Raw genomic sequence first — 22,397 nt, forward strand, 5'->3', positions numbered from 1 at the left:
GAAATCACTTCCTGTGTGGTAGCTTGTGTCTGCAGTCATGTGACCTATTGCACAGGAAGTGATTGGATACCATCAAGGAACAGCTTAATTCATTTTTGATCTTTGTGGTTTTGAAAAGTATGTGTATCAAATTAAAGTTTTTTAGCATGTGAGATGTGGTGGGCCAGTGGTAATGCTGCTAATCTAATCTGAGGTAAGAAAATGTTGGTTAGAGCTCATTTAAAGGGGTATAGCCAGGGGTTCATTTGTGCCGGATCGCACACTTTTCTTTTTTCTTTTTGTCTGACAGGCGAGAATGATGCAGTTTCCGAATAATGAACTGTATAGGAAAATGTGTCCTGTAATGATATATTTTAGGATGCAGCATCAATGAGTAAGATAATTACTAGTTTTCTTCACAACCCAAACAGCGAAACACCAAACAAATAGAGCTTGTCTCTCCTGTTCACCAGATTACTCGTCCTGCCATGGGTATAGTTCAAACAAGAAGATTATATTAAAACACGACTGGGCAAAGGCTGGCATGCAGCGACTGACAACCAATAATAAGGCATGAAACCAACAAGCCCTTGAGAACTGGAAGCAAATATGGAAGCTACTGCAAATCAAGGGCAGTGCATTAAGTCTTGAAACAAAAATGCTGTCCCTGTTCCGTAATGATAAGATCTGGTACCTGTATGTTTACGAATGAACCCCTGGGCATAGCTAAATGAATAATTCCACAAGTCTTACCTGTTGTGCCCTTTCATTCACTCTGCAGTTCTCATATGTTGCGTGTATAGAGATACACGTTAGAACACAATCATGTTTTTATTACGTATTTGCTCCCATAAGAGGTTAAAGAACACACTCAGTATACCTGGCTTGCACTTCTAGCTCTTTCTCCTGGCTGGTTGGTTAATGACAGAAAAGTAGGTGTGGTTGGGGTGGAGGCAGTTTCACCCCCTGTGATAATATTTATGGAAGTATTTAAAATGCTATAAATGTCCTCTACACGGAATAAAACCATATCCTTTCTGAATTTAAGCATGAATCCTTACTCTGCTTATCTTTAAGTAAATGCCAGAATTATTGTTTTTGTTTGTTTTTGGTCTGCCACAATCTGGAACAAGAGCAACACTGTAAACCTAGTGAGTCTACTGAGGCAATAACATCCTTTATGCAAAACTGTAGCAACAAATAACAGCCTTATCCAGGAAGCTAAAAGGGAACTGTGTAAAGAAGAAAAAAAAGTTCCTATTTAAAGGGTGGGGGAGGGGTGCGTTATCACTTTGCTAACAGACACAGTGAAGGCATGACACAGCCAGCTTCGAGCAGCTAAATTAGTTATATCCATAAAACGGAGCAGCGCTTATTTGTTTGCGGAAAGGTGTCTTGTGGGCTGGATTCGAGGAGCGTGGAGGTAAGTGCAGCTCCTTTTCAATCCTGGCACTAGGGAGTCTCAGGGTACCTAATGTAGAGTAGGCAGTCTATCCAGTGTGGTGTTCGGAGCCCTCATTAGTGCACTGCAGCAAGAAAGCAGGTCCTCTGTTTGGAAGAGTTATCATGATGCAAGAATTTTTACAATTTGCATCAAGTAGCATGCGCTTTTAATAATTTTGTATTATTAGAAGTATTGTTATTTATTTATTTATTTATTTGTGGTCACTATTAAGTGCTATTGAAGGGGTTTTGTTGTTGCCTCAGTATTCCCCTCAGAAACTCCTCCCCTTGACTCTGCAAAATGCAGAACAACAGCTTCTGGTGGCATTCAAAAATAAATCCAGCCACTTCTGTAAAAAGAAAAGGATAAAACAGTATATTACAAACATAAAAAAATCCATTTGTGAGTTGATTTCTATTTTTATAGCCATACAGACAATCTGGTAAATCTCTGGGTCGTTTGGCTAACACTGTGGAGATTTTGAATAAATAGAGCTGAATTTATCTCATGACATTCGACTGCGTCCGTCCAGCTGGCTCTCAGAGACTCACCTGGCAGAGCTCTAGAAAACATTGAAAATATAGTATATAATTTCTTAATTTTGGGTGATCTGACCCTAGCAACTCTGTTACAAATTGTTCAGTACCAGTGGCTCCATGCAAATAGGAATGATATAATTTGATAGAAGCTGGGATAAGATCCTGTCAGGAGTTCTGTGTGTGCTTGGAGCTGATGCAGCACAGTAAGTAATAAGATCTTTCATTGTTGAAGGCATAAGGACACAGTTGCTACATCCGTGGTTAGCCTCCTCTTGCATGCACTTACCACAGTGACATGCAAAAAAACCCTGCTCATCTCATTTTCATCAGGAAACTCTTTATATGCACTATATTAGGGATGCATCTTGGAATTAACACAGAATTGATAGAACAGACACTGCTTCACTTTTGCAGTTGATGTTAAAATCTTACTGTAATTACTATGCCTTAATATTGGGTAACACAAACCTGAAACACCCAAGGGACTGTCAGGAGATAAGAATATACAGATCTGCAACACAGAGCATTTCTGTGTGTGTATGCAAATAAAATTGTGCTTGTTTCCTTTGGTACAGAGCTCTGTATTCATTTTTTACAGTAAAGTTGTGTGAGTGTAGTCTAGTATTTGCCTTGTACACAAGGACTACGAATTAAATCAGCCCTTTTACATTTTCATGCAACTAGATCCAATAGCATATAAACAATAGCCTGCAGTAGCTGGAAGACAAGTTTATAAACGTTTCCCAAAGTCTTAAAATATAAAAACAGAAATATGTATTTAAGTAATAGAAAAAACAGTGTGTCACACAGCTCTGTGTCAATATAGGGCCAACATGGGACTGCTTGATAGAGTTAATTGTGTCTTGGTACACTGCAGATAAACTACAGCTCCCACAATGCAACAGGAGGAAACCAAGATGACTGTTCCCTGCTTCAATGTATCATTGTGTGTACTTTGCTCAGTTGTACGCTGCTGCTGTCTTTGGGTTGATAGATTAAACACATGTCTTTGCCCGCTTTAACTATACTTAAATAGCTACAGTGTGACAAATTGACTATTGTTTCTATATATTTGTTAGGATCACAAACAGAAATATGGTTTTGGGATTCATAGTGGATAATTAAAATGGCCTAACCCTATGACTTAACCGCAAGCCAATGGGTCATACTGGCACTTCAGGTCGAACCTTAATCCAACATATCAGACTCAAAAACTAAATAGTAGTATGACCCAAGCTATCAATTCATCACAGGAAGAGCACATTAAGAAATTTAAGCTGTGCCTTTTTTTCAGACTGAAACCGCAATCCAGTTCTCATGCAACTACATTGGAAGACTGCATTTTAAATTTCTGTGGAAAAAATTAACCTTTTTTCTACAAGGGACGTAACTTTTTTAAAATAGCAAAACATTACCCTAATATACCCAATTTTAGCAGCACTTCAGCCATCAGTCTTTCTGACTAACATGTGTTGAAACACATCCAGCAGGCAGTTTTGTAGAATATAGCGTGCAGGGAGTATTTGCAAATGTGCTAGGGGTAACACTTGAGTGTGTGAGTGCTTTAATAGTGTGAAACTGGGTGATAAATGGTTTGTAAAGAAGGCAGGAAATGGTTAGGGGTTTAAAATAGTTTTCTTTTTGCAGCATTGATAATGGACTCTGACAACAGGTACGGACAGCTCTCTTTTTATCATTATATTAGCTATTACTTGCAAAGATAAAATGCAGTTCTGTTGAGATCAAGCAGTAGAGGGTTTTCAACTACAATACCTGGGGAATATCCCCTAATGTTCAGATATAAGGTCAACATGACTGCTGTTTAATAAGGGATATCAGCAACTTTCTGTTTTCTATGTGCTGTTCAGATTCTTATGACATTATGTATCTAGTGTGCTTTTTCACAGTTGTGTTTCAGCAGATTCTAACTATAAATATATCATACCCTCCAACTGTACCGATTTGGCTGGTATAATACTGGCTGTGTTATTTTGCTACCAGATCCTCACAACTTGATAGTGGTGTGCACCATTTTGAAATCCACTGTCCTGAGTACTAGGTTGAAAGTGACTGTGCTTTATTGTGATATAACCCGTCATAAAACATACCTATTTTAAAACAGACTTTGTGCTCTTCTACCTTAAATTTGCTCTAACCTTCTGATAATAATAATAATAATAATAATATAGTGTACCTATTTTCAACTGTCAAATGTTGGAGTGTATGCTATATAGTAGAATATATACTCTAGAATATGACTACAGTACAACACAGGATAGTATTAATATGCATAAAAAACTAAATTTGAACCATCAAAAACTACTTATTCATGATTTCGTGAAAGTGGAAGATATTATGAAGGGGTTCACCTGTGGTAATTGAGTCCAATGTTCCACTGCGGTAAGGGAGACCAGGTTTCCTGATCAACTAGTTTGGAAACCAGATTCTCCCACACAGTCTGTATTTGCGTCATAATGGAGAAAATCAAACCCACAACCTGCAAAAGTGCCACAGCAGGCGATAATAGATAAGAAAAAAACATGGGAGTTGGGAGTGCAGATAAATAAATCACATGACTTCATTTTTAACAGGGGGTATTAATCACTCAGTGGGCAAAATGTGACTCTTATCACAAAGTGTAGTCAAGCATACTGTTGTAAAAGCGTATTAATGCACATTATATAGCTTTGAAATCAGGTTGCCATGGTAAAATGGGACAGGTGGATACAAATTAGGAAAGCTTATTCAACAGTTGTTTTTTTTATTAATACAGCAGTGGCATGCAAATCAGTAGCCCGTATCTGTACTTTCATTTTTAATCATAGCATTGCTCAGATATGCTGCCAGTTGAGAAGTCTGTTGAAGACTCAGTTAATGGGTTAAGTTAGTTAAATAACAAAGGAAAGTATATTTGCGCAACTGAGTTTATGAATGAATGGAATAATGAATCAAATGCTTTGTGAATGTTGATGAATGTTGTTGCAAAGAGATTCCGATAGTTCTGTAACACGAGACCTTGTGTTGTGTGAAAATGAACCAGTGTAGCTGATAACTCCTGTTAAGAAACAGCATTGCTACAGTGTGCAGTTGAATATGGGAGACAGCAAAATACAAGCACAACTAAATCTATATGCACTTCTGTGTCCTTCTTTACTTTGTAAAGCCTTGGGTTCAATTAGTAATACAAATGTGTATGTAATCTGAAGCACTGCCTCTGCGCCAGGGTTCTGTGGGTTTATGCTGATGCACTTATATGATGAACAGATGCAGCTCATATATTAAGATAAAATCAGAGGGACACAAATGTGTTTTTTTTTTATCACAGTTGTGTGGCATACTGTATTACTAAATTGATTGCTGTTGTAACAGGGCTAGGCATGAACCAACAACCTTGCACACTTTTGCATTGTGGTTAAGCAACAGAGCCGGGCTCCTGTGAATTTTTAGATTTTATTTTTTATTTAGTGTGCCCCTGATTTTATCCCCAGTTTGGAATGTCCAATCATTCCCCCCCCCCCCCCCCACCACAGCAATTCCCCACACAGCTCAGAAAAAATGTTCAGTGGGCGTCCTCCGATCCCACGACTGATCCAGCTTTCTGTTTTACACCCAATAACCTGTTTTATTTTTACCCTGTTAAACAGTAATCTGATCACATGCTTCCCTTCCTTCTGTGTTGACTAATGGGCTTGTATGCTGTCATGTCAGGTGGACCCAAGAGCTGTAGGATTGGACAATGAGTACCTCCATATTGGAAGACATTTTCCTCAAACGATCCCAGCAAAAGAAGAAAACATCGCCGCTGAACTATAAGGAAAGGCTGTTTGTTCTGACAACTGACAAGATCTCCTATTATGACTATGATAATGAGAAAGGGGTATGTCTGCATTTCAAAATGCCCTACTTTCTTCTGGTGTCACAGTGGCTCGCTGTTGGATATAATTCAATGGGGTCCATTCAAATGATCTAACCAGTAGCAGATCTAAATACCACAGTTTAGATCAGTACTATACGACCATCTATGTATCAATGTTATCAGTGCCTGGGAGCAGTGTATATCTATCTGTAACAATATGAAACATGCCAGGGAGGGTAATATTTTAATATTCAATTACAATGTTTGGATCCACAATTGTTCCCAGCAGTTAGATAGACGCCAATGTGTTTTAAAGTTTTCTACCAGCTTTGCTGATGGGTCAGTTCTTTGGTGACTTTGTATAGTGTTCCTCCTGACCAAGGGATTATGGTTTCCAGCCTAGACTGAGATTCAAGGCAAGGGTCATGAAGCCCTGCTTCTCCTTTCAATCCCTCCTCCCTGACTTATTTAAACCTCAAGGAAGATTATGACTGGTCGATTATGACACATCTGATTCAGAAGCGTTAACAATAGCTTAGAAGCCAGACTGGTGACACACAGACTTTGCCCCAGTGTAAGGTTTGTGTCACTTTCTTTTTTAAAGGGAAATGTTAATAACAAAAATAACAAAAAAAATAAATAACACAAATATGTAACCAATCAAAAATACACAGTATCGCATTTTAGCTATGTTTAACACTTGAAATTAGTGAGTACAACTGGTAACTTGGTTTCTGTAATCTATTTTTGTATTACTAATAATATTTATGTATATGTTTTGTTTAGAAAAAGAAAGGTCTGAAGGGGTCAGTGGATATTGACAAAATCAAATATGTAGAAACCGTGGTGCCAGAGGAGAACGCCAATTCTGACAAAATGTTTCCTTTCCAGGTAATTGTGCCGGAAACAGGTAGTCTTGCTCATTTAAACTGTGTTCATTTGTGCTTAAATGTCTTATTTAAACCAGATTTTATGCAATTGCAATTGTGTCTGTCTCTGCTGTTTATGTCCCTTTACTATTGGTCTGGTTTCTTCTGGTTTCATTCCCCTTGATATATTTGACTTACCTCGTATCTGCTTATTTAATCTGTGCCCCTGAATGGACAGTGTGACGTCTTTGTGCAATAACTTTTATAGCTCTATCCTTCCAAGTCAATTTCCTTTTCATTGCATATTTATAATGTGTTATTGTGTTATTTCTTTAAGATTTGCTCAGTCTGTGCTAGATCTGTCATGTAGCAACTTTATATATGCTGAATTGGGAAATACACTAGTATTATTAGTATTACTATTATCATTTGATATACATGAAAATAATGCTGTTTTATATTAGCTGTGAAACTGGAGCACATTCTCAGAAAATGAATTAACAAGAATTAGGAAGTTCACAGAAAAACATGTTTCCACAGTTTAAGGATGTGTAATCAGACAGAGGCGGTCCGTATCTGCGGTTCATAATGTTAGCTTAACTGTACCACACTTTTTTATACCATGCTGGCTCTTGTAGTGTTCTTGTAACCATTAAACACGTCAGGGTATGACTCTGTAATCCCACTTGTCATGCTTTAGGTAAGCCAGCATCCTGGTTAATTTAAATGTTTTCCTCGTGAATTTGGTCAGTTACCCCAGGTCTGGTCTGGCAAGGAGTGCAGAGTTTAACATTTCAAACTCTCTGTTTCTTCAGAAATACAGATTTAACAGCTCATGGCTGAAGTAGGAAATAAGAGAAGTGAGAATCAGCCCCCATTCATTTTAGTTTCTGGGCTGAGGCTGTTGTGACTGTTCAGCAGGTGTTTGAACTGAAATAGAGCAGCCCTCTAATCAAAGCATGGGTGCCTGGAGAGAAAACAAAAACAAGCTTTCAGTTTCTGCCTCTTAGACGGAGGACAGATTTACTTTGCTCCAGTGCAGGGTTTGCACCAATTTATTATAAAAGGAAGTCAAGTCCTTATTGCTAAACGACTACAGTACAAGATAACTTGGGTGCTTGGGTGTTGGTTCTTAAGGCTGTGAGTAGTTTTACTGCTAATTTACAAAGCTTGAACAACAACAAATAATAATTAAAATAGCATTTGGTGTCGTATCAGATATGAAAAAAAAAGAAGAGGAGGGAGGAATTAGTGAGCCGTGTAAACAGAAAGGAAATTAGAGTTATCACAACCTTCCCCCATGCACACACAAGAAACAAGCACACGCACTTATGCACTTCTGGCAGAGCCAGAATAAGATATTTTGTACACCTGTGCTAGCTGAAGTGTGATGCTCGGGGAGCAATTACTTAAAGCATGGACTCACAATACCTTCTGCAAAGCTCACAATTGCCAGCCATCCTTTCCCTCTTGCAGGTTGTCTATGACGAAGGTCCACTCTACATTTTTGCCAAAACGGCTGATATTCGAAAGCAATGGATCCATAAGCTGAAACAACGTGAGATGTTTCTTCCTTGTGTCGTTTGGTGCAATGTTAGTGGATTATAACAATGTTAGCTCTAAACTGGGTACTGTAAGGTATTCCAGTACAACAGACACCTCCTTCCTTTACACTCACAACCCTCACCCATAAACACCAGGCAATAACAGAAAAGTCTGGTATCGTACAGAAAGTGAAGAAACTGCACCCTGGTGTCTGCCATTTTGGCTCAAGCTGCCCTTTAGTTTATCATAAGATGACTCTCTGTTTGAGCCATAATGTCATCAGTTTCATAATCTCCTAACAGGAGCTGCAATTATGCAATAGAACCACAAGGTAATTAGGCAACTGTTAACTATCTGTCCAAGTACTGCCATTTTACACACACACACACACACACACACACACACACACACACACAAGAATAAAACATGTTATGACATCAGCAGTTTTAGCCTAACATATCTGTAAATTACAGATTTGCATGTATTTGTGTATTTATTTGCTTACTGCATGTATTTGTTTGCAGTTGTGACACACAATAAAGACCTGGCTCAGAAATATCATCCATGCTTCTGGGTAGATGGCCAGTGGCTGTGCTGTCATCAAGAAGTAAAGCAAGCCTTGGGGTGCAGAGTGATTGAGACCAAAACCGGTGAGTGCAGGACAGTCCCAGCAGGTGCTTTAGACAGTACACACTGCTGAGGGGGCCTGTATGTCTCATAAGGAATAGAACTGACATCCTGCACAGCCTTTCTTCCGCTTCAATGCCTGAATTAAAAACAAATTGCATCCCCACTGACCACTATTAACTAAAGCACTAAGCAACCCCTGCATTGCAGCCACTTCCTCGTGCAATAGCAGTGATTTTAAAATAGCGGCGTTCTTAAGAGCTCTCAAAGTCAGGAAATTCCTTATGTGTGGAGTTGCCTGCTGCTTCAGCTGTTATGTTTTCACCACTGGGGAAGTAAAGCAGATTACAGTATTGAGGTGGTTTTGTGGATACCCTGCATTATTAACAGCTGGATATTATAGGAGGCTGTGTGGTCCAGTGGTTAAAGAAAAGGGCTTGTAACCAGGAGGTCCCTGGTTCAAATCCCAGCTCAGCCACTGACTCACTGTGTGACCCTGAGCAAGTCACTTAACCTCCTTGTGCTCCGTCTTTCGGGTGAGACGTAATTGTAAGTGACTCTGCAGCTGATGCATAGTTCACACACCCTAGACTCTGTAAGTCGTCTTGGATAAAGGTGTCTGCTAAATAAACAAAATATTATATAATATGAAAGTACTTTTCATGTATTTTAAGGGTAGTTTATGTGAATCAATTATTATTACATATGTACATAATGTATTTGCTCCTTCTACACTTCTAATAAATAAGTATGTCATACTACAATACGAGTCACTAATGCCCATTCCCTAATGTCAATCGTTTTTCATAGAATTCTCAGGATCTCGTCGGAAATCAAGGAAGCCTCTACCCCCAACTCCAAAGGAAGGAGAGGCATGTGTCAGACAGGTACTGAACAGCATGAACTGTAGGTTTAGTGTATGCTGAACTGCGCCTTCACACCGCTCATGTCATTAGGAGGTCCAGAGACCATACTAGTTTCTGGTTCAGTATGCTGGACACTCCAACAGGACAAATGGAAATAAGCCTCAGTTCGGACATGCAATTTTGACCATTTATGCTGCTTTAGCTCATGCAATGCAACCTTGGGTTAAAAGGGAGCAGTTTGGCGTTTTGTAATTGTGGAGCAAGCTTCACTGCAGAGCCTCTTATGTCTTCAACCCTCTGCCCAGGAGAAGGCATCAAGGCCCCTCCCTCCCCAGCCCACCCCCTCTCCTGCACCGCCCCCCTCTTCAGAAAAGACGGTGACGGCGATGTACGACTATACTCCCACAAACCCACAGGACTTGCCGCTGACCAAAGGGGAGGAGTACACCGTACTGGATATGTCCGACGCTAACTGGTGGAAAGCCAGAGACAGACACGGGTGAGACAAACCGTTTAGATGCCCTCTCTAAAGGCATTTAGCTTTCCATTTATCCCATGCAGAATGAAAACATATTTTCAATTTCCAATGTAGTATGAGTAATACATGTTTCATCTTTTGTATTCTTTTTAAAAAGATTTAAAAAATGTGTACGATTCTTTAAAGACTCCCAGGTACAGGTCTTTAACCACAAAGGCTGGACAGCTCTACAGAACTGTGCAAACATGCTGCTACCAGCAGCACAGGGAACGAGAAGGAAATAACCTGAAGAGGACAGGGGGAAAAAAAGAACAGAAAGAGTTACAGAAACGAGGAAGGAAGGTTAAAGGGAAAGACAGAGTCATGTAAAGGGATAGTCAGCAAACTACTGGTCAGCTATATTAACCATTTGGTTCTCAGCACATTTTTAAATAATCTAACAAAATATATATATAACACAGATTTAAATGCTTAGTAAATCTATGTAGGGGTGTAAAAATGTAGTTGTTAATGCTGCACGCCTTCATATTGATCATTTAACAGAATTATTACAATAACTGGAACAAGGGGGTTCCCGCTGTCTGTTTACTGAATTCTCTTGCTGTTTTGTAGGCTACTTCATTCTGCATAACAAGGTTTCACAATTCAATACTGTTTAAGGGTTAAAAATGATTGTCATAGTATATGCAAACAGTATCTATAAATAACGGTTTGAATTTGCATGATCACACGCTGAGGTTTGCATATGGTATGCTAACAATAACCGACAAACTGTATGTCTACCCTATAGCATACAAATGACACTTTCACAATTTACACCTGCTTTATTATTATTATTTTGCAGGCAAGAAGGTTACATACCTAGTAACTATGTGGAAGAAGCTAGGAATGAGCTTGAAAAGTATGAGTAAGTATGAAGTCGGTTTTGGTTTAGTACTGTATGATAAGGTCTACCGAGTAAGAGAGTAGAGTTATTTTAAGAAACAAGCCACAGCACTTGAAAAATGCTGACTGCACTAGTAAAAAAAAACAAGCTAGCTTTTATCCTACATTGTCATTTGCACGTGTTTTTTTTATATATATATTTATTTTTTTATTAGAAAAAACACACCATATAAAGTTACTGGTACCAATAAACACCCCTGGCATTTAACTTAGAGGCTGGTATGAAGCCTGAATTGTATCTTCTTCTAGAAAAGCAATGTGCTAATAACACGTGTGTATTGAATCCTACAGCGTGTAGGCCCACTGTTTGTTTTTTCTTACTTCTAGTTTGCAGCCATTTTTAGTGTGAGTTTTAAACAACTTCAGCCTTCAGTGTGCTGTTTAGATGTGATCAATATTAAAAGGTGATCCTGTTTAAAGATGGAGCTCACATACATAATGGGCCTACATAGGGTACCGATGTAAAAAAAGTAAATAGATATGTCTGCAAATATAGTGTAGGGTAGTTCCATTAAAAGTGAAACAACTTTCATATTCAATAGTTCATATTTGGACACCGCTTGTATGCAAAAGTCCCCTCTTACTGACCCTGTCCTTTAGTCCCTTGGGTATCAATTTCAAAGCAGCTGGTAGGTCATTTCTTTCTGTACTACACATCTGTAATGTCTCTTTTTCTCAGTTACTGTGGTGGATGAATATGAATTACATTCTTTATATTTAATATATCACTGCCATGATGACAAAAAATATATACAAGGCCAAATGAGAGAAATCTTTCCCCGCTGTAATTCTTTTCTCAAGGTCATATTAGCTCTGTCTTGGGTTTGCCCAGTCCCAGGTACCACAGAGCTCTGGTGACACATTGCCCTGCTAAAGCAGTCAGCTATAAACGGATAACGCACAAGTCAAATATAGACTAGACATAAGCTATCTATAAACAACACTTAAATTAATATGAATCTGTAAACGTGCTTGATGACTGTTTTTCACTATGCTTTAAATACTAACAATATTTAATGAATGACTCAAGTCAGTTATTAATACCTATCAGCACCCTAAATATCATGGTTCTACACAGTCTTTACTTGCTGTAGATGCCAGGCTCAGCTCTGAATAATGTGTCCTACTCTACATAACCTCTTGATTTTGGTATTCTCACTTGCTAGATGGTATTGCAAAAGCATGAACAGGAGTCAGGCTGAAAACCTTCTGAAACAAGAGGTAGGTATTAGAAACGGCGAGCGGCATTTATTTTAAGTTCATTTGCATTGCTGTGAGTGTTGTTCAGTGAGGGGTTTGCTTTGAGCTGTTGCTGTCAAGTCAAAGCACCTGTGAGACGTGGTTTAGTCTGCACTGCAGACTGGACACTGATACAGTTTTCTGTATGTGTGTTTATCTTCACCTTTCTTTTTCTTATTAGAACAAAGAAGGAGCATATTTAGTCAGAGATTCCAGTAAAGCTGGGAAATACACTGTTTCTGTGTTCAGTAAAGCTTCTGGGTAAGTCAATGTATGATATTCCTTACTTTATTTCTTTTAAGAGACAAGCAAACAGATAAAGATAACCAGAAGTAGAGAGAGACAGACAGACGTAAATAAATATATAGATAGCAAACCGCAAAAACTATATGTACTAAAATCAGCTTTAGCAACAGGACACAAAGAGAGAGAGGGATTCAGGAATATACAGTACTGGTTTTGAATAGAGTAATAAAGCATAAGTAAACATCGTAAAGCCTAGAGCAGCATGGGAAAATATATTTAAAAAAACTTGGCAAACCATTGTAAAAAAATAAAGTGAAATGCATCGTGTAACCATGGGAAGACTGCTAGATTACAGTGCAAATGTACTGTGGTAAACCTTTAGAAGGGGATACCACAGTACCAACAATGGCTATTGAATATGCAGTAAGACCTACTAGGATTTAAGTAATTCTGATTAATGAATGCAATTACACTGCAGTAAAGCTTAGCACATTCAATACATCAAGCTCCTCAGGGATAAGTAGAGTTCTGGTTATTGCTTTAATAACAAGAGACTCTGGTTTTCTAGGGAGGCTGGGGGGAATTGCAGACATTATAACATTTGCACCACGCAGGACGGACAGTTTTACCTGGCAGAGAAGCACTGCTTTGGCACCATCCCCGAACTGATCCACTACCATCAACACAACTCCGCAGGTACAGCACCGTGTTTAAGAGACCCCAGACTACATTCGGACAGCTTTTTTGTATTGATTTACTGATTCAAATAACGTTGCTTTTTTAAAAAAAATCTAATGCAACTTTTATATACTGAAACTTACCATGTTATTTTAATTCACAGTAGCTAAGACTTACTGGAATTATTTTAATCAATTGCGACTTCAAGGAAAGCAGAAAGCCTATTGCAGCAGAATGATTCAAACAGGTGTATTTACGTGACAGAGACTGGAATTTGATTCAGATACAGTACTCGTGATGAGCCATTGTGGTTATTGTTTCCAGCCACAAGAGGGAGACAGTCACACTGTCTGTCTAAGAAGTGGTGTTTTAAGAGATCTCGAACAGAAACGGGGGAAAAACTTGTTGTTTTGTTTCCAGGGATGGTAAGCAGACTGAGGCATGTTGCAGCAGTTGGACAGCGCCATGCACCCTCTACAGCTGGATTAGGATATGGTAAGTGCACCCTCCTGTTCTTGGAGATTTAAGCAATGTCCCAGAAGATCAGTGTCCTAAACAAGGAGGCCAGACCAGGACTGAGCGGGTAACTATCTGTTAGCAAGGAATAGCTTATCCTCAGCTGGAACTAAGTGATACATTTTCAAACTAAATGACTAACTCTCAGTTACAGTCTTAACTACTGAATCACTACTGAACTGGTCCCAAATTATGGATGTGAAAAGCTTCATATCCCATTCCTTTTTCACTGTAAAAAAAAAAACTTGAAAAATTGAGACATTATATTAAGACTGCAGAGCAGATCCCAGCGTTTTGAATTGTGCTTGTTTTTGTGTCTGTAGGGGTATGGGAGATTGACCCACGTCACCTCACCTTCCTAAGGGAGCTCGGCAATGGGCAGTTTGGAGTGGTGAAGCATGGGAAGTGGCAAGGCAAGCATGACGTGGCCATCAAGATGATCAAAGAAGGCTCCATGTCAGAGGATGATTTCATTGAGGAAGCTAAGGTCATGATGTAAGTTACACCTTCCACTGAGGACCCAATGAAGGGGTGGTCTCAGTAACCTAGAGATGTACAGACAGACACCCAAGAATAACGTTTCTCCTTTTGCCAGGTTTGTCCCGGGCAGGGACTGTAATAGTATGTGTGGGACTTCATAGGCGATCCTTCCAAACCCGGGAACTACCTGAAATCCTATCAAATCCAAACAACGAAGGGGCAATTGGAGCTTCCCTGTAGACGAAATAATAAATCTTATCTTTGAACTAGGATGAGGTTGGAGGATTCCTGTTATAAACAGGCCTGTTCCCTTTTCTTGACTACTTACAATCCCCAAACTGAGATCCGATCTAGGCCAAAGTGTCACTTTGGAATTCATTACATTCAAGCATTGAAACAGCCTCTTCACAATGTCTTTTTAAATCACTCAGAAATATTTATTTTCAATCTGACCAGGGTTGCAGATCCAGTAAATACTGACTTGGACCATTGATTTTATAATGTTACTTCTTGCCAGGACCCAATGAAAAGTGTATCAAGGGCCCCATCCTGGTTAAATAAATAGATTTCCATTTGAATTGGCCATCAGGAAGCTTCGTCACCGCCATCTGGTCCAGCTGTACGGTGTTTCCACGAAGCAGAGGCCCATCTACATTGTGACTGAGTTCCTGTCAAACGGCTGCCTGCTCTCCTACCTGCGGGAGACCCTGAAGAGGCCCCAACCCATACAGCTGCTGGAGATGTGCAAGGACGTCAGCGAGGGGATGGCCTACCTCGAGTCCCAGCAGTACATACACAGGGACCTGGTGAGAAGCTTTTGTGCTCATGGAATACCGAGTGTTTCCATTGGGAGTAGATTTGTGCCTCGTTTGCACTGCCTGGAGCTACAGGCTTTGGCACCCACGGCTAGCCGGCGTTTCAGTGCTTTTTTCCAAACTTGGCCAAACTCAGAAATTATTGCAGTGTGTCAAAGGTCACTGGGGGAATTGTATTGTGTTGTTTTAAAGAAATCGGCAGTAACAAATACATGTAACCATAGGCTCATAAAAAATCAAATGGAATCTGGTTAAGAAGGAGAACATAGCCAAACAAACAAACAAATAAAAAAAGCAATGCAACTTCAGACTTTTGTTTTGCGTGCTGAAGCAGGATGAACATTGTTGAATTTAACAAAGTTCTCTGCTTTTGGCAAGTACAATAAAACTTAAAGAAAAACAATAAAGAAAATGCCTTATGCGTGCTTTACCTCTATGAAAGAAAAACAGCCACAGTGGTAGCGATTTCCTTGTCGGTTTGTTCTTTACATGCATTTCCTTTGTATCCAGTTTTATCTCTGTTCTCTTTGTTATGGTCCATTTGTAGGCTGCCAGAAACTGCTTGGTGGATGACTATGGGACTATCAAAGTGACCGACTTTGGTCTGTCCAGGTACATTCATTTTTATTTTTTTTATGTGCACACTGTCAGTATATTGTTACGTGATGATCACACAGACTGCTATAGTACAGAATGAATGATATTGTGTATCCCACTTTTAACTGTGGAGTATTATTTGTTTTGTATACCCAGAACTCCCTCTGGAGTGGATTATGCAGTGCATCCGACAGTCCTGTAAAGCTGCTCCCCTCCTTTCTCTCTCCTCTTAATCAGGTACGTCCTGGATGATGAGTACACCAGCTCAGCTGGGACAAAGTTCCCTGTCCGCTGGTCACCTCCCGAGGTCCTTCTCTACTGCAAGTTCAGCAGCAAATCGGACATCTGGGCTTTTGGTCAGTGCTCACCTTCAAAATCAAAAAGCTGTTTCTTATTTCACCAGTAATGATAGCAGTGCAATAATACTGATCGAACTCAAAAGTTAACAGTTAATCAGTAGGTATTACATGTCACAGGTCCTTATTTTATGCAGCCATAACCTTTTTAAAGAGGTGCACAGTGGTAAGAAGCAACCAGTCAGCATGCCGGCCTAGTTCCGCCCCTAATACTGGAAAGGCCAGTGAAGATTTTTCGTGGGGTTCTATTCCCAAAAACATGTGACTGTTTTATTCTGTTCTAGAATGAGCTTAATTAGTTTGACATACTTTACAGGTAACATACTCAGTTACATCATATTAAGCCTAGATGGGTGAGTTTGGGATTGTGCTTTTCGTTGTAATGAGGTGGTGTTGTCCATAGGGGTCCTGATGTGGGAGATCTACACCCTGGGGAAGATGCCCTTCGAGCGCTTCAATAACACAGAAATCATTGATAAACTCTTGGCTGGCTATCGCCTGTACCGCCCCCAGCAGGCCAGCGAGAAGGTCTACAGAATCATGCAAGACTGCTGGCATGAGGTCTTTACATTGTTATATTCAAAGATATGAGAAATGCATGCAATTGGATGTTGAAGTAAACTTTCTACTGCTGACCAGCTCGTGTTTAAGGACCATCCCATCAGGGTGTTCATAGATTCTATGATCTTTAACTTAACACACAGTGCTGTCTGGTAACCACATTTTTTAATGAAATGTGTATGTTAGCTGCTTTGAAGACAAATGTAGGTATTCTTTATATTGCATCCAGAGTGGACTGCACAGTATTTTATAGGAAGGTCTTGAAAGCTCAGAGCAGGGTTTTTTTAATTTTGATTCGGGTAAAATTACCATCAATTTTGAGCAATAATACAGAAAAGATTCCCTCCATAAGATTTTAAATTATCCCTCAATAGTGGTCCGATTTCCTCCATATTCTCATATACCAGTTGTAAGGAAGCATGTACAATCCTTCTATTTGTTCCAGTTAAAATGATTGATTTGGTTTTTCCTCATTATTTCCAGAAAGCTGAGGATAGGCCTACCTTTGAGGTGCTTGTCTCCTACATCCAGGATCTCCTGTATGAGCTCCAGGAGGAGTGAATTCTGGGATCCAGACCAGTTGGTGTTTTCCTGAGACACTTTAACACACTTCCACAGTAATGAATTGTCCACAACATAGAGAGGCACAGATGGATACATGTGAATAAAATATTTTTAATTGCGATATTTTTTAAGTGTTACAGAATACTACATATTTATTTAAAATAAGAACCTCAAAAATGTCAAGAATCTCTGGTCCAGCTGCTACACCATTAGTCTCAGCTGATGTCAGAAACACTGTGTTTGTTCAAAGTGTTATTTCTAAATGATATAGGCCTGTTTCATTCATCCACTAAGGGCAGATTAGTGGTTATACTGGTGTATCAGTTGAACTTAATATTTCAAAACCCCAAACAAGTTGCTTTACAATGTTGCTGTACATCTTTGTAGAAGATAGTCTGTTTTATAATACTGTAGCTGTGGATACCCAGCACTATAGAAAGGTGTTTTTTTTTTTTTTTACGTGATCCAAGCTGATTTCTAGAACGTTTGGTTCTGCTTCCTGGCAACCCTGAATTCATTCAGCTTCAGTACTGTTTTTTTTTTTTAATAGGTGTAAAATTTACATATGCAAATATACTCTACGTGAGGAATAACATGTAATAAGTTTATTACAAAAGACAAAAAGAATACCAAAAAATTCTGTTCACTTAAAAAAAAGTTTTGTCTTTTTACCTTTACTTTGTTTGTTATTTATTTTACTTTATGCCATCTCTATGCCAGAATATTACAATTGTCTAATTTGTTTGCTGCCTGGTTATGTTATGTGACATTTCTTACCTGTTTAATATCTTATTATGTGTGTTTTGTATAATACTGTATTACTATGATCCTTTCAATCACTAAATAATGTCCTTGTTTTGTTGCACAGCCCTTGTGCGCATGTATAAAAGCACCACAGCTTTAAAACGATTTTTCAGAAGCTGCCCCTTGTGAATAATGATCGAAACATAAACAGAAATTGAATGATACATTTAACACACACACACACACACACACACACACACACACACACACACACACACACACACATATATATACATATACAATCAAAACAAGAAAGGTAATGTAGGTATACAGAAAATGTGAATAATTTGCTTTAAAAAAAATTAATTTTGCACCATTTGATACAGAGAGAGAGAGAGAGAGAGAGAGAGAGAGAGAGAGAGAGAGAGAGAGAGAGAGAGAGAGAGAGGACTATATTGAATTCTGCAACAAATGTGTTTTTTTATATATACTATCTACACAATGTTCCTCGGATGTATTGTGAGTTTCATATGTGTACAGTATGTTAAATGTTTGTAATTTGTAAACCTCATAAAATGTTTAAATTGATGTTAAATATTCTGTAAATAAAGATGGTATAAAATACTCTCAAGGCATTCAGAGACTGTGCTAAACTGAGCTGAAAAGCAACACGCTGACAGCACTGACTTGCTTTCTCTCTGTAGAGAGGACAGGGGTTCACTTCAGGATTCATACAGGGACAGATAAAAAAAACTCTCTTCCAGTCTTTATAAGGGGACATATGGAAGATGCAAATGCATGATGACCTCATATGAGCAATAAAGCAATGGAAAAAAATGTACATTTTGTTTTCAGCTACTTTTAATATTTCATACAAGAAACGGTTAAAGACCATTGTCCATCAAGCACCATGAGAGCTTCCCCTCATACACTAGCTCAAGAGACCCGCATAAGAGACTGCCTATGTGCCTAATAGTACCAGATTGTGTCGTAGTTTGGAAATGGCCACTAGGGACTAGGGAGATACCAACTAACTCATTTTACTTGTGACTCAAACTGGATTACAGCCCTCCATAGGTGAAAGGCACACAGCTACATATAAATAACAATACTGCAGCTTCACTAGACTCGTGCAATTCCACCTCAAACACACTGCTGTATATGAGTAAGGGGATGAATATATCAGGGGGCAGCAACAGTAGGTAGAGGAAATGTTTTTATAGCCAGGAGCTGTAAAGAATGCTTTAGCCTCAGGGAGGACTTTACACAGAAAGCAACCTGGTGCATCTTATGACAACCTTCCTGTTACTACATATGTGCTGTAAAGCCATAGTGATGAAAGCTCTTTATTTCGTTTTCTAAAAGGAACTGATGGGAAATGTGTTTGCTTGGGTGTTCTCGGGCCATTTTGAACACTGCTGTTCATTCATATAATACTGACCGCATTCAGTGTGGCTACAAGGATATTCTTACCAGTGAACAGTTAACCTTTTTCTTTGTTTGCTTTTACTATCAACAACATAGACCACGTTGGATCTTTTTTTTTTTTAAACTCTGTAGTCTTCCTCATTTTACAATTAGTAAACCATTGCTAGTGTTTTCTTTTCACTAGAACATATGGCTTATAAAGCTGGGTGGTCAAAATGTTTTTTTTTTTATCAGATTAAAGTTCGAACATATATTTACTGGTACTGTAGTTAAGCTATACCCTACAGAGATGCTATTACCATGGACTATGGACCAGTCTATTACAAGAATTTGGTGTTTAATATCTGGCGCATGACGTGAGAATATTTCTGCTGTAAATCAGTGTCCATGACGATTGTTTTGGCATTATTAAGTGTGTTTCATAGAAAACAACACTGAAACAGACTAATTAGACAATAACAGCACATTATACAGTTACTGCACGTGTATCACGATGTTTACAGCATGTTAAAATGCACCCATCTAGGGGTAATATCAGAATAACCACAGAAAGGTAGTTGATGATACAATGAAGGGGGATTCCACAGTGCTGCCAAATGCTGTCATAAAATCCAGCTCTGCAGTTTGCTCCCGGGGACCTCTGTGGTCTAGATATGTATCTTGGTAAACACAAAACATAATAATAATAAATAATTTAAGTGTGTTACAGATGGTTAATTGGAACATACTTGTAATCGATATTTCAAGAAGCAGAATATTATATCATATTATATGGCTTATTTTCTTTTTCTGATAAAAAAGAAAAACGATAAAACAAGTCAAAGACAAATAGCTAAAATAAATAAATAAACAAATACATAAGCACCGAAAAATGAAATTAATAAAAAAAGGTGAAGAAAAAAAGAAAAACAGAAGCCCTAATTGTATTACATCAGCTGAAAAATCTCGCTGCACTGGCCTGCGCCCACCATGTAGCTATAGCGTGTTCTGCCGAAATTGTTACCCTCACGTTCTTTCCGTTTCCTGTTAACTCAGCTGGGAGCCGAGACACGTGAAGGTCAGTAGGAACTGCAGATTAGTAATCGGCACATTTCTTTTAGGAACCGGCTTCACTTTTCTTCTTGATCGCTTTTTCTTAAAAAAAGAAAGAAAGAAAGAACAGAAAGAAAGACACCACATGCACGGATGGACACGCAAGGAGTGACTGCAGATCCTCAACTCCAGCAGTTTATCGAAGTGGAGTCCCAGAAACAGAGGTTTCAGCAGCTCGTGCACCAAATGACAGACGTCTGTTGGGTAAGGTTAGGCGATAACCGAAAATACGTAAAATTGTTTTGTTGGTGGACAACGCAAATTTTAATTGCATCTAGCTGCATAAGAAAGAACAACAATCAGGGCATCTACTAAAGAAAGCATACGTTTCTCATTAGTCTAAATACGTCTTGCTGAAACTTAACCCTTAAAAAAGCTTGTGCATGTTTAGTACCTGGCTGTGTGTTTATATGCACCGAGTTGCATATGTCTGTGTAGTGGTATTTCTTTGAAATAACACGATTCGTTTGAGAAGGAGGTTTATACAGTACCATTGTGTTAATATGTAAACCACTGGCATCACACCGATGGCGATTGCTTATTTAGTTTTTAGCTGTAGTTACACAGAAGTAGAACTAAGTAATGCCCAGAGACACGTTAATGGCTGAGGTGTGTTTGGGGTTATTTTGTTAACACTTATGGTGATGTATATAACAAAATAGTATAATGACTGGGAAGAGCCCAAGGCTGTATGGTCTGCATTCATTAGTGTTGAAACTTTAAAACTGGACAGATGCATTATATATATATATATATATATATATATATATATATATATATATATATATATATATATATATATATATATATATATATTCTTACAGGCCATTAAAAATAATAATAAAATAAATAACTCAGACATGCTACCAATGTCCTGATTTCCAGAAAGGTATATGTTTGACAGCAGTGTTTCTTTGTCTGTAACAGGAGAAGTGTATGGACAAACCTGGACCCAAGCTGGACTCCCGGACAGAGACGTGCTTCGTAAACTGTGTGGAGCGCTTCATTGACACAAGCCAGTTCATTCTGAACCGATTGGAGCAGACGCAGAGGGGCAGGGGGTCTTTATCGGAGAGCATGTCTGATTAAGATACCTGCCCTGCAACATGGGCACAGACATTCCCTAACACTTCAGCCAGGCTGCAGTGTGCATGTGGGAGGCACAGACTTTTAGCAAGTGGGCATTTGATGGTTAAGGAAGAAAGTTTTGCCACCTTGTGCCTCAGCATAACGTTACCATTATGCCACAGGGGTGATTTTATCTTGGCCCTATCCCCACCCAAGCCGATTTTAAGGGATGTCAATATGCAAGATTTCAGTGTCTGTTGAAACTGTCAGAGTTGTCATTTTCGGAGTCTTTGGGGGTCACATTCAGGTTGCACCCTTTTAATGAGAAATCTATATTAGTCCAAGCTTGCCTGTATGTTAGAGCTTTGGTTTACTTTCATCATGTATAATTTGTTCATGTATTTATTCCTTGGGCAGAATTAGTATTAACCTTTGGAAAGGTCATTTGCTTATAACACCAAAAATAACACAGTGTAACAACACTATCTTCCTGGATGAAGAAACTAGCTTCCTGAATAACTTAGTGATGTGTAATCATTGATTTTAAAGCTATGTTGGGTTACCAGTGTTGTACTTCCACAAACTGATTCCAATGCCTGGTTATTGACAAAGACATGTTTGCAGATTTGATCATGGCCTTCCCCCAGAGTGAATGGACAACGTTTGTTTTATTTCTGTTTTCATAACATTGGGAACTGCTATGGTATATATCCAAAGTAACTGAACCCTGCCCTGTTCAAATTGAAAATACAGAAAACTGAAGTAATTCTGTTTCTTGTTTATTTATTTTTATTTAATAGTAAAAATGACTGGATTCATGATAAACATTAACTGTTAGGTATATTTATCAATACAATCTGAAACA

The 22,397-nt window shown here is 38.8% G+C and overlaps 2 protein-coding genes across 2 annotated transcripts; both read left to right on the top strand.

Moving 5' to 3' along the window:
• The first annotated feature begins 1,278 nt into the window (after positions 1 to 1,278).
• LOC131701729 (tyrosine-protein kinase BTK-like) lies at positions 1,279 to 18,570 on the top strand. The gene is made up of 18 exons (XM_059001428.1): positions 1,279 to 1,402; positions 5,671 to 5,839; positions 6,605 to 6,709; positions 8,164 to 8,245; positions 8,757 to 8,882; positions 9,670 to 9,746; positions 10,031 to 10,224; positions 11,048 to 11,110; positions 12,315 to 12,369; positions 12,569 to 12,648; positions 13,202 to 13,329; positions 13,732 to 13,806; positions 14,151 to 14,322; positions 14,897 to 15,113; positions 15,670 to 15,734; positions 15,957 to 16,075; positions 16,479 to 16,636; positions 17,120 to 18,570. Exons 2-18 carry the CDS (start codon positions 5,699 to 5,701, stop codon positions 17,195 to 17,197), a joined length of 1,935 nt encoding a protein of 644 aa, XP_058857411.1. The 5' UTR covers positions 1,279 to 1,402; positions 5,671 to 5,698; the 3' UTR covers positions 17,198 to 18,570.
• A 1,764-nt stretch (positions 18,571 to 20,334) lies between these two features.
• Positions 20,335 to 22,298, top strand: LOC131701794 (mitochondrial import inner membrane translocase subunit Tim8 A). The gene is made up of 2 exons (XM_059001726.1): positions 20,335 to 20,668; positions 21,392 to 22,298. The coding sequence occupies exons 1-2, from the start codon at positions 20,558 to 20,560 to the stop codon at positions 21,551 to 21,553; spliced, it is 273 nt and encodes a 90-aa protein (XP_058857709.1). The 5' UTR covers positions 20,335 to 20,557; the 3' UTR covers positions 21,554 to 22,298.
• Positions 22,299 to 22,397: the final 99 nt, after the last annotated feature.

The sequence above is a fragment of the Acipenser ruthenus genome, chromosome 26 (assembly GCF_902713425.1).
Source record: "Acipenser ruthenus chromosome 26, fAciRut3.2 maternal haplotype, whole genome shotgun sequence".
Lineage (NCBI taxonomy): Eukaryota > Metazoa > Chordata > Actinopteri > Acipenseriformes > Acipenseridae > Acipenser > Acipenser ruthenus.